This window comes from Orcinus orca, chromosome 6, assembly GCF_937001465.1.
Source record: "Orcinus orca chromosome 6, mOrcOrc1.1, whole genome shotgun sequence".
NCBI classification, from domain to species: domain Eukaryota; kingdom Metazoa; phylum Chordata; class Mammalia; order Artiodactyla; family Delphinidae; genus Orcinus; species Orcinus orca.
The window spans coordinates 6,327,300-6,343,838 of NC_064564.1; the positions used below are offsets into that span (position 1 = coordinate 6,327,300).

A 16,539-nucleotide genomic window follows, 5' to 3' on the forward strand; every position below is an offset into this window, starting at 1 on the left:
CTGGGAACAATGTGTGACTCGAAAAGGGAAACGGAAAAAATATTAAGGAATCTGGATCTTGGCCATCATATTTGTAGATCAGAATAAGCCTTATGTAAAATATGAATTTCAACTAATTCTTTTTCACAATTCCATATGTGGAATTTACTCAATTAAAATTCAGTGAGTAGATATGAATCTCAAAAGTATTGATTTTTGTTTTTACTATTTAAAAAAAATTTTATTGGCGTATAGTTGATTTAAACTGTTGTGTTAGTTTCAGGTGTACAGCAAAGTGAATCAGTTACACGTGTGCATACATCCACTCCACTTTTATTTGTTTTTTTAGATTCGTTTCCCATATAGCCTATTACAGAGTATTGAGTGTTGCATAATGTCAATCCCTACCTCTTGCAAAATGATGTGAAGTAAGTCCTATGTTACTGTTTAGATGACACTGTTACATTGTATCAATGTCTCATAGGATGGAAAGGATTTCTGAAGCTTTCTGAAAAAGATGTTGTCTTTAAAATCACCATCAGAGAAGAGTTTATGCCTATGGCTGAAAGAGACTACAGAAAGTAGCCAGTCCAAATGTTTAGGCAAACGGTGCAGAAGTCCACATCCTGGGAGAGGCAGGGAGACGTCTCTAAAACATCTGTGCAAAATTAGAGACCCAGAATCAAATTCGAGCTTGCCCAAGAATTGATATTCTAGCAGGGAAAAAATCAGTGTCATGAGCATTGTTTAAACATCTTTTCCCACATTATTTAGAAATGCCCATGCTGTTTTACTCTATGAAGGAACAGAGTTTCAGATAATATTATCTTCTTGGGACCAAACAGCTAGTAAGTAGCAGAGGCAGACTGAACTGGGCCTGTCTTTAACCCAAACATACTTCCTTGCCCTCTGCCACCTCTCAGAACACCAGGGATGCTGTATCCCTTTACTGCACAGAGTGCACTGTTATTTCCAGCACAGATGCCTTTATATTTCTCTCACTCTGTCCTTCTAGGGAGCAGGCACTGATGAGAATTGCCTCATTGATATATTAGCTTCAAGAACAAACGGAGAAATATTCCAGATGCGAGAAGCCTACTATTTGCGTAAGGAAATACACATTTGTACATATGTTTTACACTCATATAAACTTTATATTTTTCAAATAACATGTAAAATATTCCAGTTTATGTATTTTAAAGAATTTTCTAAGACACTCATGTGTGAAATACCACTCACTCAAGACTCATTAATTCCTTAGGTAGAATCGATGATTAGCGTACTAAAAATGAAACAATTCCCTAGACAATCAAGTTAAGCTGACTTTCCAGGAAAATAATTACTAGTTTCTATGAGGTGGGTGTTTACATTAGGACAGCAAGTACTTGGCACAGTGGCTCAGGGAGCATCGTATCTCTTACCTAGGAGGGACCAGGTATAAAGACAGAACAAAGCAAAGCGCGATGATCGCTCAGCAAATTCTACAAATATGGGCAACTACTTCAATTTACATAAACCTCATAATCACTGCTATCCACCTCAGAATCAGGTTTTTACGCATGTTAAAAGTAGAAAGGTTAACTCTTTTCATTTTTAAAAAGGCTTAATGCCTTAAGTTCCATTGCATCGTGTATTATGTGACATTGAACTGTCAAGAAAATCTTACAGACAATCAGCTCTATCGCATTCAAACAAAAACAAGACTTTCCCAAGGGGAGTGAAGTAAGACCCTTCCCTGAAAATATTAAGACAGGACAAAGACTTGGGGAGAGCTGGGCTGGGCAGTGCGCTAAGGAAAGAGAAGGCAGAATTCTGAATTTTAAAGATTGCAGAATGCGGGCTTCCCTGGTGGCGCAGTGGTTGAGAGTCCGCCTGCCGATGCAGGGAACACGGGTTCGTGCCCCGGTCCGGGAAGATCTCACATGCCGCGGAGTGGCTGGGCCCGTGAGCCATGGCCGCTGAGCCTGCGCATCCGGAGCCTGTGCTCCGCAACGGGAGGGGCCCAGGCAATGAGAGGCCCGCGTACCGCAAAAAAAAAAAAAAAAAAAAAAAAAGATTGCAGAATGCGAAATGATTCTCAATGTTGTTTTTCAGTTTTGGAATAGGCATAGTACTTTTTTTTTTTTCAAAAAAACCGACCTGGGCCTATGTTACCATTGCTGTCAAATTACTTGGGTGGACTGTTTATTGGCTTCATGTGAATAGAATGTGGTAAAAGACAAATGTCAGCAGATTAGATGTCTCCTCACTTTCCACTCATACGGGGGAAGTAGCGCTGACCTAGGCAAGCACAGCGATACGTGGTTCTATCATAAACCAACCCTCCAACATGGGCGTTCTCGTACCCAGAATACAGCCGGGACCTGCAGGAGGACATTTACTCAGAGACCTCGGGACACTTCAGAGATACGCTGGTGAACTTGGTCCAGGTATGAAACTCCAAAATTCACACCATTTTGCACTATTAAAAAAAATAGGTATGTTTCGTTTTAAAAAAATAGGACAGAAAACTCCAGTTTACCCCAGTTTAACAGTGAATTCTGTACAATAACAAGTACTGAATGCCAGCTAAATTGAAGGCATTATGATAGAAATTTGGGTTGGATATAGAAACAAACAAATATGAATAAGACACCATCTCTGTTCTCAAAACAATCTGCTATAAGTAAAATGATTATAATTATCAATAAATGCATAAATAATTATATATTACAAGGGTGTTAACAGATTTAAAATACTACGGTTACAATTAGAATGAGAACATCGCCTAAGGCCCCAGGGACCGAGGACCACACCAATAGGGGAATAGTTAGAATCAACAGATGAGAGTACCATACACATAGGGATCCAGGAGCCTCACGCATGACTTTAAATGAGGAGAATCTGGATTACTGAAAATAAAAACTAGTTTTCCCTTCTTACCATCTCTTTATTTCTGTAATTCCATCTTCTCCTTCAGCTTGTGTTGACCAAATCAATCAGACACACCCTCAGTACCTGATGAAGTGATGCAGGAAACGGGAGAGGATTCAGCAGGAAACAAGGGGCTTGGATTTAGGCAAGAAAAGCTATTTCGGTTCCTCTGTGTTATCACTCAGATTGTTGACTAGCCATCTTCTAGCAGGGAGAGCCGTGGATGGAACTCGATGTTCCAGGGCAGGTTATAGAACTTATAGAATGAAAGAAAACAAGGGAACATCAGTTCAGGAAAGAAATACAGAAAATCTCCCAACCACTCCAGAAAACAGACCCACAGCCATATGCTAATTTTTCTTTCTGAAATTGCAGGTTCCAACTTTTACCTAGAGAGAGTTCTTTTTTTCTTTAATTCTACAAAGTTTTTTTTACAAAAATGAACAACTTTATTTCTCAAGTTAAAGTATTGTATTACTTTACACAAGTAAGATAAAAATTAAGAATTCTTTCTACCCTGTCTAGAACTACTCTATATACAGAAAATAGTTAAAATGACTATTGATAATGATTTTTTTTCCTTTAAAATATCAATGGCAGTGTGCAAATTTAAGTGACTACTTCATTTTCCTTCTTTTCTGATTGGGCAATTTTGCTATCTTCCTCCTTCGGGGTGGATTAACACATCCAATAAAACACAGGAGGTGTGGTTTCTTTAATGTGTGTTTATTGTGATTAAAAACTTTATACTGTACTTCACAATAGTCTCTATAATTTAAGAATGAATAAATATATCAGCCAGATTAGAACACAAACTAACAATTCCATTCATTGCCAGGCAACAAGGATTTAAAATTTTTTTTACTCTTTTTTTTTGAGCCCAAGTTATTGTCAGTTCTGAATTAGGAATAAAGAAATCCAAAAGGAAAGATTCCAGAGGAAGCAAGTATTAGCTGCCCCAGACGGAGGAGAGATTGGTGACTAGGGCTGGTTGGATTTCTTCAAAATTGTTCAACTGAAAAAAATGGCATAGTACTGAGCAAATCTATTGACCTTTCAATTAAAGTAAAAATTCTATTTGTAAAAACAAAATCAAGAATGTGCTTTCTTGTTTAATTTGGTTTGCTGTGGTTTAATCTGCATGTGCATGGCATGGCTGCATAGTTCATAAAACTGCCTGTATCAATTCCTCAAGTCCTATTCTGAAGATTCTAATCTCTGGGATGAGAACATCAATAGAGAATAGATATCGTCCAACTTGAGACTTCTGTGTAAGGTGTTGTAGAAATAAGCTTATTTAAATTTGTGACAGAAGTTGAGTCATTATAGCAAAAAAGTTTTTAATAATCAATATTAATATTAAAAATAATCTCACTTGGCAACGTCAGTTGAATATTTTCTAACTTTTCAACGTTGTAAGATTAATTAAAACATTCTCTCAATTTAGAAGGGTCTTCATCTTTTGGTTTTCTAGGACTGATGCTCCGTAATGTAAATTAAAACAACATTTTCCAGTCAGAAATTCGTGTTGGCATTAGTACTGCCCCTAATAAAACCAAAAGCCCTATTATAAATCCATGAGTTGCATCTTAATAGCAAACACGTTTTTATTTTCTTAGTATCCGAAAAGAAATTTATGTCAATTTATTAAAGAAATATATAAGCTTTCTAGGAAGACAAAAAATATATTTCATTAGGACTATGTTGCATTCCACTAGGCCTATATCACGGTCCAGCCTCTCCTTCCAAATTTGGCTTTTCTCTCCCATCCATGGTTGATCCCCAGCACATCCCATAATAACAAGAATCTGTTTTGTAAATAAGATCATTTGTATCATGTTTTAGATTCTACATATAAGCGCTATATGGTATTTGTCTTTCTCTGTCTGACTTCCTTCACTCAGTAGGACCATCTCTAGGTCCATCCATGTTGCTGCAAATGGCATTATTTCATTCTTTTTTATGGCTGAGGAGTATTCCATTGTATATATGGACCACATCTTTATCCATTCATCTGCTGATGGACATTTAGGTTGCTTCCATGTCCTGGCTATTGTAAACAGTGCTGCTATGAACATAGGGGTGCAGGTATCTTTTCAATATGTGTACGTGTATAACTGAATCACTTTGCTATACACCTGAAACTAACCCAACATTGTAAATCAACTATACTTCAATAATTGTTTTTTTAAAAAGGCAAAAAAATATAACAAGGTACCTGCTGGTCTCCATCTCAGAGCCAGCTCCCCAGGGGAGCCAAATGGCTGCACCCCGTCCATGGGAACTCAGATGGGCTCCGTGGCTGGCCTGACGTTTCACGTCTGCTGAGTGAGACACTAACATGAAAACAGCCCCAAGACACCATACCTCCACCTCCACTGTTAAATGTGATTGCTCCCACCTCCAACCCCATCTATTTGTACTCCAGTTCTATTTCCATCTGGTGAAATGCCAATGATCAAGTATTCAAATAACGTCTCAGAATTTCTGCACCTCGTCAAAGGTTATGCTACAAACCCACTAAAAGTAACTGACAGCCAAGAATCAGGATCGCAGTGTGTTTTTATAAAGCAAAGCTCTTATATTTCAGGGAAAAACACACAGTTCTGAAAACTAAACTTGAGAGAAAATAAATCACAAGGGGAAAAAAATCAGCGAACGATATTTTCCCTTGATGTAATAGAGCTATCTATCTTATGCACAATTGCAGGTCCTTTTTCCTGAAATTAAACAATAATGCTTTATTTTTGATAGAGTATAAATGTGAGGAGGTGTATTTGTATATATAATATTATTTGTATAGACACACATATTTTAAAATAATACACAATTTTTTATCACTGGGTTTCACCTAATTTGGATTATGACTTTACAGGATAAAGTATTACTTCTTAGGTTCAATTTCTAGAGTTGGAACTTAAGTGTGTGTGTGTGTGTTTAACCTTGAAATAGCTCTTCAGAGCAGTAAAATTGTCCTTTCAACATAGAATATAAAAATTGATGGTGAAGCAAGACCTAGATTTTATAAGAAGCCAAGGGGAATTAATGAGGTTTACTTAAATATTATGTATTTGTAAGGTTTCATAGTATATTCCCCTTAAAATGTAAAACACAATTTACAAGTATAAGATAATACATATTTCAAAGAAAGCACTTAACTCATAATTGAAAATGGAAGTAAAAAACTTATACTTCAAGATCAGGAGTCCCATGTAATGCTTAGTAAAATGTATAATTTCTCATAGATGTTTAAGTATTTTGAAGTCTGACCACTGACTTGTGACTTCTACATTAATGGCTTTTCGGACCTCCTGGTTTAGGCTTTGGATCAGTAAATTTCCAGGAGTGAAAATGATGTAATGTTAACTAGAGAATTGAAGAAGTCCATCACTTCTGACCACTGTCTGTGGTGTACACCATTTCAGAGACTCTGTCTAGACATCTTACAAAAAGAGGTGATGAGTTCCAGCCAAATAACTGGCACTGTCACATGACCCAGTTCCTTCTACCCTCTAGTTGGGATCCTTATTCTCTCTGCCCCTATCTCTCTCTCTAGATAGATGTTTGATAGATGGTAGATGATAGATACATACATACATATATACATAGAGAGATAATAGATACATAGATAGATACATAGATAGATAGAGAGAGATATAGATAGGTAGACAGGTAGATCGATGACGGATAGATAATAGACAGATAGATACTCTGTGTAAAACAACCAGGTATATATCTATGTATCTTTTGCTCTTGGCTCTAAGTCAGCTGTGTGTCCTTGGGTTTATCATTTTGCTTTCTTGAGATTCCAGATATTCACCCTGTAAATTAAAGGAAGTGAACCCATTCTGCTCCATTCCCTCCCAGTACCCATATTCTAAAATTCTTCAGCAATTAAAATCACTTCCTCCTCCCTCCCTCTGCAGCTTCACTTCCAGAATCAAGGGAAACACCGCCCATGGCTTTCATCTTTTTGACATCATGAACATTCAGATACACCTCTTTTTTGTGAATTAATAGAGATTGAGGGAATTGGAAGCTTTAAGGTATTCATGAAACGTGAAGTGTTTAAATTACTGTCATATTTTCTGGGAAAAAAAAGAGCTTTTAATCTATAAAGAATTTTCCAACAGGGCTATTTCTAATAAGAAAACCACTCAACCAGAACACGTTCTTCTTGAAAACTAATGCCAATCACTGAACTGACTCACAGCACTTCCTGTGCTTTTATTAAACCAGATTTACAGGAGATCTAATTATCTGTCAAATAATGAAAAGTTAGTCACTTAGAGATCAATTAATCCATATGTGCAAATCACCCTGCAGATGATAAATGTTTCCACAGACAGAAAGAATGGAAACTGTCCTCATCTTGGCTGCCGGGAGTCTCTGGCGATGCTGCCTCAGACTCATGCCCTGAGGCCTCTGGGGATCATCTGTAGCCACTTTGCTCCAAATACTTCCAGCCAGATTTCAATTCCTTTCATTTCTTCCTTTCACATTTTTATTTTGCCCTTAACCCCAATTCTCATGTAGGCCATTTCTCTGGCATTTACATCACCTGCCAGTCTACTGTCTTAGGCTTTTTAATATGACAAAATCCACTTGCTGGGAAAAGCTAAATCACACATTAAACTGATACACATTTTTTTAATCTACCAGTCTGCTTAAAGTGCTTTTGGCAATTAACTGCACAAAGAAGTAGACAGATGGGCACCATTTCAAGTTAAATGTCCAAAAATCAGATCTCTCACAAAAATTTCAGAACTGCAGAAATTTCTTAAATATTTCTCACAAACTTTGCATGCGTAGGTGTTTAGTTAGCTACATCGTTTGATTGGCAATCACAAAAAACACTTCAATGATCCAGAAAATCTTCCTGTTTCTACTAACTGGTGTTTAAATTCTGCCATCTAAAAGGTATTTCTTTAACTTCCCTTCCTTCGTTTAGTATTGACTCAGTGAATATTTCTCAAAAGCCTACAACGTGCCAAGGACAATTGGGAATTATCCAAAGAGACAAAGACCCCAGTCTTAAGAAGCTTTCATTCTAGTGGGGGGATGCAGACAGCTAAGGAGAAATCTAATAAATTGGTGCATTTCACAGCATGTTAGGCGATGAAGGATACGGCAGGGCAGGGGAGGGGATGGCGGGTAGGTTATGATGTTGCACAGCTTGGTCAGGGCAAATCCCACTGAGAAGACGAGACTTGACCAGTTAAGCTGGTTAACTTATATCGCTTTTTCTGTCTCAGTTTGATCAGAACCAAGTAACCTTCATGAAGGTTTGGCCTCACCCTTGCTCTCCCTCTGGAGCCTAAGACTCCCACTAGTGCCCAGGTGTGTTCCCCACAGGGCTCCAGCCAGCACGGTCTGTCTCACAGCCCTGGCCTGCTGGAAGGGTCTGCCCTGCTGCGGCCATAAACCACTCCACCTGTCAGGCTCTGCTGCCAAGTTCCTCCATCAGGAGCAGATGAGAGATTTGGGGCCCATTCATGCTGCTTCGGGACTGAGATGAATGCAGGAAGGTGTCCTCAGGGCCTCGGCTGCCCTATCTTGCTCTATCACCGAGTTCATTTCCAGAGTCCGAAAAGACAACAGGAGCAGAAGACAGTGACCTCTGTGTTCTTCCAGCAAAGTCAAAAAAGAAAAAAAAAGCATTTCCTCCAGATCTGGACCCAAAGGAAAGGAAAGGTTAAATAAACTGTCTCATCACACGTCTCTACCTCTTTCTGCCCTCTGGTCCTCATAACCCTCAGGGACCAGAGGGTCCTACATTAGTGAGCTCTCCTTCCCTCCTGTTTGAAAGGACTTCTCTTAGGGCAGCTTGGCCGTGTCTGTGCTTTCTTCATATGATAAAGAGGCTGGAGTGAAACAAATTTACAAAATACTCTCACTGCACACATTCTGGATTTCATCGTTATTTTACTGTTGCCAATATGAGATGTTACAAGTCAGAGACCGAGCATTAACTCACACTTTCTCTCTGCCTTTTCCTTCTGACGATGTTAAAATCCTGTCTCTACCAGCCGGCCAGGCGGTGGGTGCTGTTTGAAGGGGTGGGCGGCAGAGATACCGCTCAGGGAATTGGAAAAGCGAAAAACTTGTCAACTCCTTTGAAAGATTACCTCGGCTACAAAGAAAAAATGAAAAGTGCCCACATTTTTAAAAAGACCTGCATTGCATAAAGTACCCAAGAAATGTAGACTAACTCCGACTAATGATAGAACTTTCTTAGGAGTCTCCAGTGTATTTGGTGGCTCAAAGATTTGTGTCCTGGTAACCCTACTAAGTTGTCAATTCAGAGCACTTACAGAGGGAAACCTGTGCTTACTTCACAGGGAACCAGGGAAGAAGGGTACACGGACCCTGCCACGGCTGCCCAGGATGCCATGGTAATGGGCCAGCCCTGGGGCAACCGCGGGACCTTGGGCACACCAGCCTGGGGCCGCGGTGCTACCTGGCGGCCTGTGATGTTTCAGGTGCTGTGGGAGAGCTGCCAGAAGAGGACAGGGGAGCACAAAACGCTTTTGCAAATGATCCTGTGTAACAAGAGCTACCAGCAGCTATGGCTGGGTAACTGCCCTCTGTTCTTTACAGCTATCCCCTGATTAGAGAATAAAAAGCAAGTAGGTAATTGGGAAAGGGGGGTGTTACATATAAAGAGAGGAAAGCCAGTTATCTCAAAGGTACCTCTTTCGGGTTATGTTTATACAGACGTGCCTCATCTAATAACATTGCTAAGGATGAAGTTCCCCTAGAATTTTATTTTGCCAATAATTGAATCACATAACCTTTCAATACTAAACTTTTTAAAACCACCTCTATTTCTGATGGAGAACTTACTCACCTATATTACCTACCTCCTGTTAGGTGCATCATATGTTGTCTTAAAAAGAATATGGTGAGGGCTTCCCTGGTGGCGCAGTGGTTGAGAGTCCGCCTGCCGATGCAGGAGACACGGGTTCGTGCCCCGGTCCGGGAAGATCCCACATGCCGCGGAGCGGCTGGGCCCGTGAGCCATGGCTGCTGAGCCTGCGCGTCCGAGCCTGTGCTCCGCAACGGGAGGGGCCACAGCAGTGAGAGGCCCGCGTACTGCAAAAAAAAAAAAAAAAAAAAAAAAAAAAGAATATGGTGAACACAGTCCGTAATGAACCAAGGCCATTATTACTGAAGTCGTAATTTATGTGAAGCTGCCTTACTGGTCCTACTTTGTTCAACTTTCCCCAAACTGCTGTACCTTCCTGTCTCCCTTATTTTTTAAAATACTTTTTGTTTTTCTCTACTATATATAACACACAAAAGTCGATTAAAAAGTTTTAAAAGATGGCCTACTGCAACCCAACACCCACCCCTGTACTTTATTTACCTGCACTGTGTGTAAGCAATCAAATCCACGTTTGCATTTTAAATTTATAATATTCATAAAATCTCCTTTGAATTCTATCGATTTGTTGAAGTTTTCCAGGAATTCCAAACTATTTCTGGGCAAGACATAGTAGACGCCATTAATGAATGTTACGATGGATCCTTTCAAGAGCTGCTAGTTGCAATTGGTGAGTAATAATGTGTTTGGCACAATGAAGGCTGATTAGCTCTGACTGAATTAAAGATGCATGAGCAAGCTCTTGATTGAGTCACTTTCCCCTGGATTTAATTATTTAGACAGAATGTTAACTCTGTAGAGGAAACATGCATCAGCTACTGATACGATGCACTAAACTGGCAAGTTAATATCGTTCATGAACCCGTACCCTTCCTAACAGCTGGCAACTTTCACACTAGGAAACCTTGAATTCTCAGGTAATGGGGATCTCACACCTTTAAATTCATCTTGTACATGCTAACTTCCTTTCCCTTGTAAAGAAGGTTATGGTTTTACCGCTATTCTAAATGTTGACATTTTAATACCATGTACAATGAGGGATCCCACAGAGAACTCACAAAGTATCAGTCTTCCAGGATTGTAACTGGAAAAAAAAAAAAGCATTCTCATTGTTTCCCAAATTTTGAAGAAAACATGTACTGTCACTCCCAAACTTTCTTCTTTTCTCTCTGATTTTTCCTAGTTCTCTGTGTTCGAGACAAACCAGGCTATTTTGCTTACAGATTATACAGTGCAATCCATGTAAGTATGAGCCACGAATTTTTAAAATTTCTCCAGAAATCATGTCTACTTTCTCAAAGGACTAGTTTTACTTCAATTATTTAAATATTGATTCCCATATCTGAATTTGTATGCAAATATATTAATTTCAGAGAAAATATGCTCCAGTGAAGAAATATATTATACACCAAAATGAGACCCATCAAATAAAGATAATGCTCTGCTTTCTGTATCAAACAGAGGTACCTAAGAAGTATTCCTTGGGGCCTCTCCCCCCAGGGAGATGTGCTTTAGCATTTCTTAGCATCTGGAGAAACTGGTAGGTCCAAATACTTTTACCGCATATGAAGACCACCCCCTCATACTCAGGCAATTACACAACATACGGCATCAATCAGAAAATGTCAAAACATTACAAACTCTCAGAAAGACATGGCTGCATTCCTGAGCGTTAAAAACACAAAAGGTGAGTGGTTATTTTTAAACATAAAGTATTATTTTAAAAAACACTTAAAATGAGACATCTAGACAACAATAAACTCTAAAGCTATTTTTGTAATTAAGTGAGAATGTTTTTTAGTTTCGGGTGATAGTCAACTGCACATCTTTGGTGCATTCATTTTCAAAGAAACAAACACTTATGTGCATGAGACAATGCGTATCTCATCCACAATGTGCACGAAAATATTGAGAAAATGAAAAGGTCTCATACAAATCACTATACATGTCATAGTCCTGAAAACTCAAAGAAAATCATTAAAAACAATTCAGTGGTACAATAATTTCACGGGAGTATTTTATCCTCAAAGTAATTGTCATAGACCAGCTTCTTAGAGGTAGACAGCAAGCTTGGATAATATGTGAATCATCAAGAATATTTTATTTATTTATTTTTATTGATGTGCAAGTATTTTTTATTAGGTACAAGAACCCATGTGTCCTCAGAACACAGGATCAAGATCAGAGCGCACAGTCCTCTGCTTCTTTTTGATTCTATTTCCAAGAATAAAGGTGGATTTGATTAACTATATATTTAAAAGTGTATTGGGCAAGGATGTTGGATGACATCAACCATTTCCTTCTCCAACAAAAAGAGTAAAGCTTCACTTGTGAATGACCTTGGGAAAATAATCACATTACTCCGATTCCAATTATGCCCAAAGTGAGGGCCAATTATCCTAATAATAAAAACTCTACCCTTGCTGTGTGTGTCAATGCAAAAAGGAAGGTATGTGTACTCACGAACAGTTTGCAGGTACAGCAGAGGAGTGTATATTCCAGTAATCAGAGTGTTCATATACAAGGGTCTCCTGCCAATGTCAAGTATTGTTCAAAAGCTGTTTTCACCAGCTCTCACCAAAGAAAATCTCTGTTTTTCTCCTGTGTATTCTAAGCGAATGATACACAACTTAAATATGGGAAGTTGGTTGGATCATTCATTTTTATCACTTCAAATTATGGAAAAGTTTGTTAGTAGGTCTATACCCAAAACATTCAGACATCAAAAATTAGCTGCTGCTTCCTGGCCACTGGATGTCACCAGTACTCCATTTGAACAGACAAGTTGAAATTGCTTTGTGAAGCGGTATTCGTTCTGGACCTAGTACACAGAAAGGGATGGCTGTGTATTGTTCAGTATTGGAGGTTAAATCAGCAAATATTTTGAGTACCTGGAATTCTTACTTTTACAGTATTCCACAATAAGCAGACGATAAAATAAAAACATAATTGCCGTCTTAGAAACGCTGACGTTCATCCAACAGAGTTGGGACCCACCTCCCAACCCAGGAAGAATTTTTACCTAGAAAGAGCACATGATCAGATTTGCATCTTAAGATGCAGTGTTCAGGCGACAGAGGGGAGGTTGACCAGGTTTAAAAGGGAGAATTATAGAGTCTCAGATGTAGAAAACAAACTTATGGTCGCCAGGGGGAAAGGGGAGAGGGATAAATTAGGAGATTGGGACTGACATATACACACTACTATGTATAAAATGGATAACTAATAAGGCCCTACTATATAGCTCAGGGGACTCTACTCAACACTCTGTAATGGGCTATATAGGAAAAGAATCTAAAAGAGTGGATATATATATATATGTACATGTATAACTGAATCACTTTGCTGTACAGCAAAAGCTAACACAACATTGTAAATCAACTACACTCCAATAAAAAATGTTTTTTTAAATAAAAGGGAGGATTATTGCAGAATCAGGTGAAGTGATGAGGGCCAGCATCAAGGCTGTGACCCTGAAAATAGAGATTAGAGGGCATTTAAGAAGCAGAGTAGATGGACAACTTGACTGTGTGTGTACAGTGCGGGGGGCTGGGGGGGGCGGGTCACAGAGGGGAGGCGGAGTCTGAGTCGATGCCCGTGGGTGGGGATGCCAGGGCTTGAGGGATACAGGACCAGGACCCCACGGCCACAGAAAAGAGGATGAGTCGATTTTAGAGAGACTGACTTTAAGGTGCTGTTTCCTTATTGTTTTTCTCCCCTCGGCTGTGTCTTTTAGGACTTTGGTTTCCATAATAAAACCGTGATCAGGATTCTCATTGCCAGAAGTGAAATAGACCTGATGACCATAAGGAAACGATACAAAGAGAGATACGGGAAGTCCCTCTTCCATGACATCAAAGTAAGTCTCCTCCTCGTGACTTATTTGCAGCCATATTTGATCCTTTTCGAAACTGAAACAAGGGCTGTAATTTAAGTAACCTCACGGTGGAATCTAAAAAGTTAACTATTCTGGCCGGGATCATCTACATGAGTAGGTCAGGCAGCCTTAGTGCACCAACAGGTGAGAAAAATCCCTTCACCTCGGTGACAAAACTTATTCCTCTTTGATGTGTTTTAAGCAAAAGTCATTGGTTTGTCATGCAAACTATTCATCCCACGATCACGTGATGAGGCTCTACAAGCTAAATGGCCAAGCATGATTAGCGCCAGCAAGAAAACGTTTCCCAAGAAGAGCCCATTAATGGTGAAGAGCTTTCTGAGATCAGCTCTCCTGTGTTGTCATAGGAGGGGGCAGCCAGTCAGATCCCATCACACGGGTGCAAAATTCTGCACACTGCCATCCCATGAACCCGAAGCTCATGCCAAGAAGCGATGACTCAGAAGTCAACAGGCCGGTGGTTTCTTCATTCTGATACACCTAAGCTTGAGCCTGGATTTTGATCAAACCTAGCAAAGAATTATCAGAGTATGTAGGACCATCTATGTAACTTGGGGCACCCCATGGAAAATGAAAACGTTTGACCCCTCGTTCAAAAAAGTATAAAGAACTTCAAGACGGCACCCTCAGAGCATTAACCCAAGCACAGGGCCCTAGAATGTATCTTAATGTATATTTTGCACATAGCTAAGTCCTGTTACCTTGTCCACGTTGTTTCCATTGAAATTTTCAATTGCATAAAATAGCTTTTTAGTTTATTGAAAGATACGGAAGAAACTTGACAACCCAAGGAGGAAGAGATCACACAACCCAGAAGACCTTGTAGGCCCTCAGGGAGCTGAAGTGATTTCCAAGAGGAAGGGTTAAGGGAGCATTTAAGAGACATCTTCCTCCTTCGTCTTTGATAAAACTCTCCTTACAGCCACCTTCAAAACCTTAAACTTTTAGTGGTGCTAAACATTTCTCATTGAGAAATGCATGTCATAACTCATTTTCTAAATGAATAAACTAGTTCTAATACCTATACAGCAATTAACGACAGCCACCTCAAAATCTACTAATATTCACATATGATTAATGCAACTTTACTATGTGCATTTAAGGCAGTGAATTATAATTACACAACTTTGTGTAAGAGAACATGGATGTGAGAGTTGACTTTTAACAAAGATAAGTTTTATAATTCCTTTTATTTATTACTATCTTTTTTTTGAAAACTTAGAAACTACGGAAGCATGATAAAAGGATTAAAATGGCCCTAATTCTCCACCACAGATAACCAATAACAAAATTTTTTTGTACATGTTTTCTTTTAAAAACTGTTTTACTACTTAAAGTAATATTTTTATTAAATCATGGATCCCACTGTAAAAGTTCTAAAGTACATAAACTGCCCCACATTATTATTTATTGCTTTTTACTTTTTCACTATTATACATAATATTATGGTGTATATTTTGGAGCATAAATCTTGGGCTCATCAATAATTGATCATTATTTCCTTAGGACAGATTTCTTGAAGTAGAATTTCTGCATTAATGAGTATAAACATTTTTAAGCCCTCTGAGGCATACTGCCCAATCTGCCCTCCAGACTCTACACTGATTTACAACAATAAATGAGGACACCTCTTTCAAGTTGAGGAGAAGATTTGATTCTACTGGAAGTTATTCTTCTTATAAAAACACATTAGGGTTCCATCAACTTTATATAAACTTCTTTCTATTGACTATAACCATGGTATTACTTTTCAGTAACTTCCAGGGAATAGTTCTCAGGGCATATTAAATACTTAGATGAAAAAAATAAATAATTCTTGTGATGCTAACGGCCCATGGTCTTTCATTCTATAGTTCAGAGGAACTATGCTTCTTTTTAGAAATACTATGACATTGTATTTCAAATACATTACGTTTTCTTCCTTTCAGCATTTCGCTTCAGGGCATTACGAGAAGGCTCTGCTTGCCATCTGTGCCGGTGATGCTGACGATTACTAAATAAAAAGAAGGATTTGGAGGATGCACTCATCTTCAGAGACACGTCAAAATATAGATTCTGTGATTAATATGCATTGTTAGTAGCATTATTACAAAACTATAGAATCATATTTTCTTTTCTCTCTTTAAAATTATTCCAAGAATAATGATTATCAATAGGTTATTCAAGAAAAACCTATTGACAAAAGTGTATGAGATTGGATTTGCACATATCTAAATCAGGAATTCGTTAGATTGCGTGTAACAGAATAATAAAAGACATTATTGCATTGACATATGTTATTTAATGTGAACCGTCAATTTCCTACAAGGAGTGGGTCTGCTTACAGCTGTCCCAGCATGCTGTGACAGATGAGGGAAACGGGGTGCATGGCCATCCCTTTCCCAACTCGAGACTCTGGACAAACGCAGTAAAGCCAAAGTGAACATCTCAGTCCCCTTTAAATGAAAATAAAGGTATAAAACAGCAGAATACCACATATACTTGTCAAGCTTAGCTGTGTAAGAGACTTAGATGGAAAAATAGGCATGTGTGTGCACACGCGTGTGCGTGAGTGCTGTGTATTTGACAGCCACTCAGGTAAAGGCAACATCTCTAGCTATTGCTGTTCTTGGCGTTAGTGCCTAGCCAGCCACTTGCCCAGGCAACGTCAGCAGAGTCCTTGCTGCTTGTCTGTCTTCACTCCTTAACATCAGCATCAAAGCCTACCTGGGAAGTAACTCTACGATTTGTGCCATTAGTCAAGGCTGTTCCCTTCTGTGTCTGAAGATGTGCTAAATTAGGAGCAGCAAAGAAAAAGTACTCACTGAGTCAGATTTGGAGGAGAATCTAGTTTGACGCCACAGTCTAGCCAAGAGCAAAAGCA

General features: G+C 38.9%; 1 protein-coding gene across 1 annotated transcript in view; it reads left to right on the forward strand.

The window, feature by feature from the left end:
- Nucleotides 1-15,945, forward strand: part of ANXA10 (annexin A10) — a 67,161-nt gene extending 51,216 nt beyond the window's left edge. The window contains exons 5-12 of the mRNA XM_004278659.1: nucleotides 995-1,085; nucleotides 2,329-2,408; nucleotides 9,234-9,287; nucleotides 9,375-9,468; nucleotides 10,353-10,448; nucleotides 10,962-11,020; nucleotides 13,515-13,637; nucleotides 15,605-15,945. Coding sequence (XP_004278707.1) covers nucleotides 995-1,085; nucleotides 2,329-2,408; nucleotides 9,234-9,287; nucleotides 9,375-9,468; nucleotides 10,353-10,448; nucleotides 10,962-11,020; nucleotides 13,515-13,637; nucleotides 15,605-15,673 — 666 coding nt within the window. The 3' untranslated portion in view covers nucleotides 15,674-15,945. The remainder of the gene's footprint in view (nucleotides 1-994; nucleotides 1,086-2,328; nucleotides 2,409-9,233; nucleotides 9,288-9,374; nucleotides 9,469-10,352; nucleotides 10,449-10,961; nucleotides 11,021-13,514; nucleotides 13,638-15,604) is intronic.
- The last annotated feature ends 594 nt before the right edge of the window (nucleotides 15,946-16,539 follow it).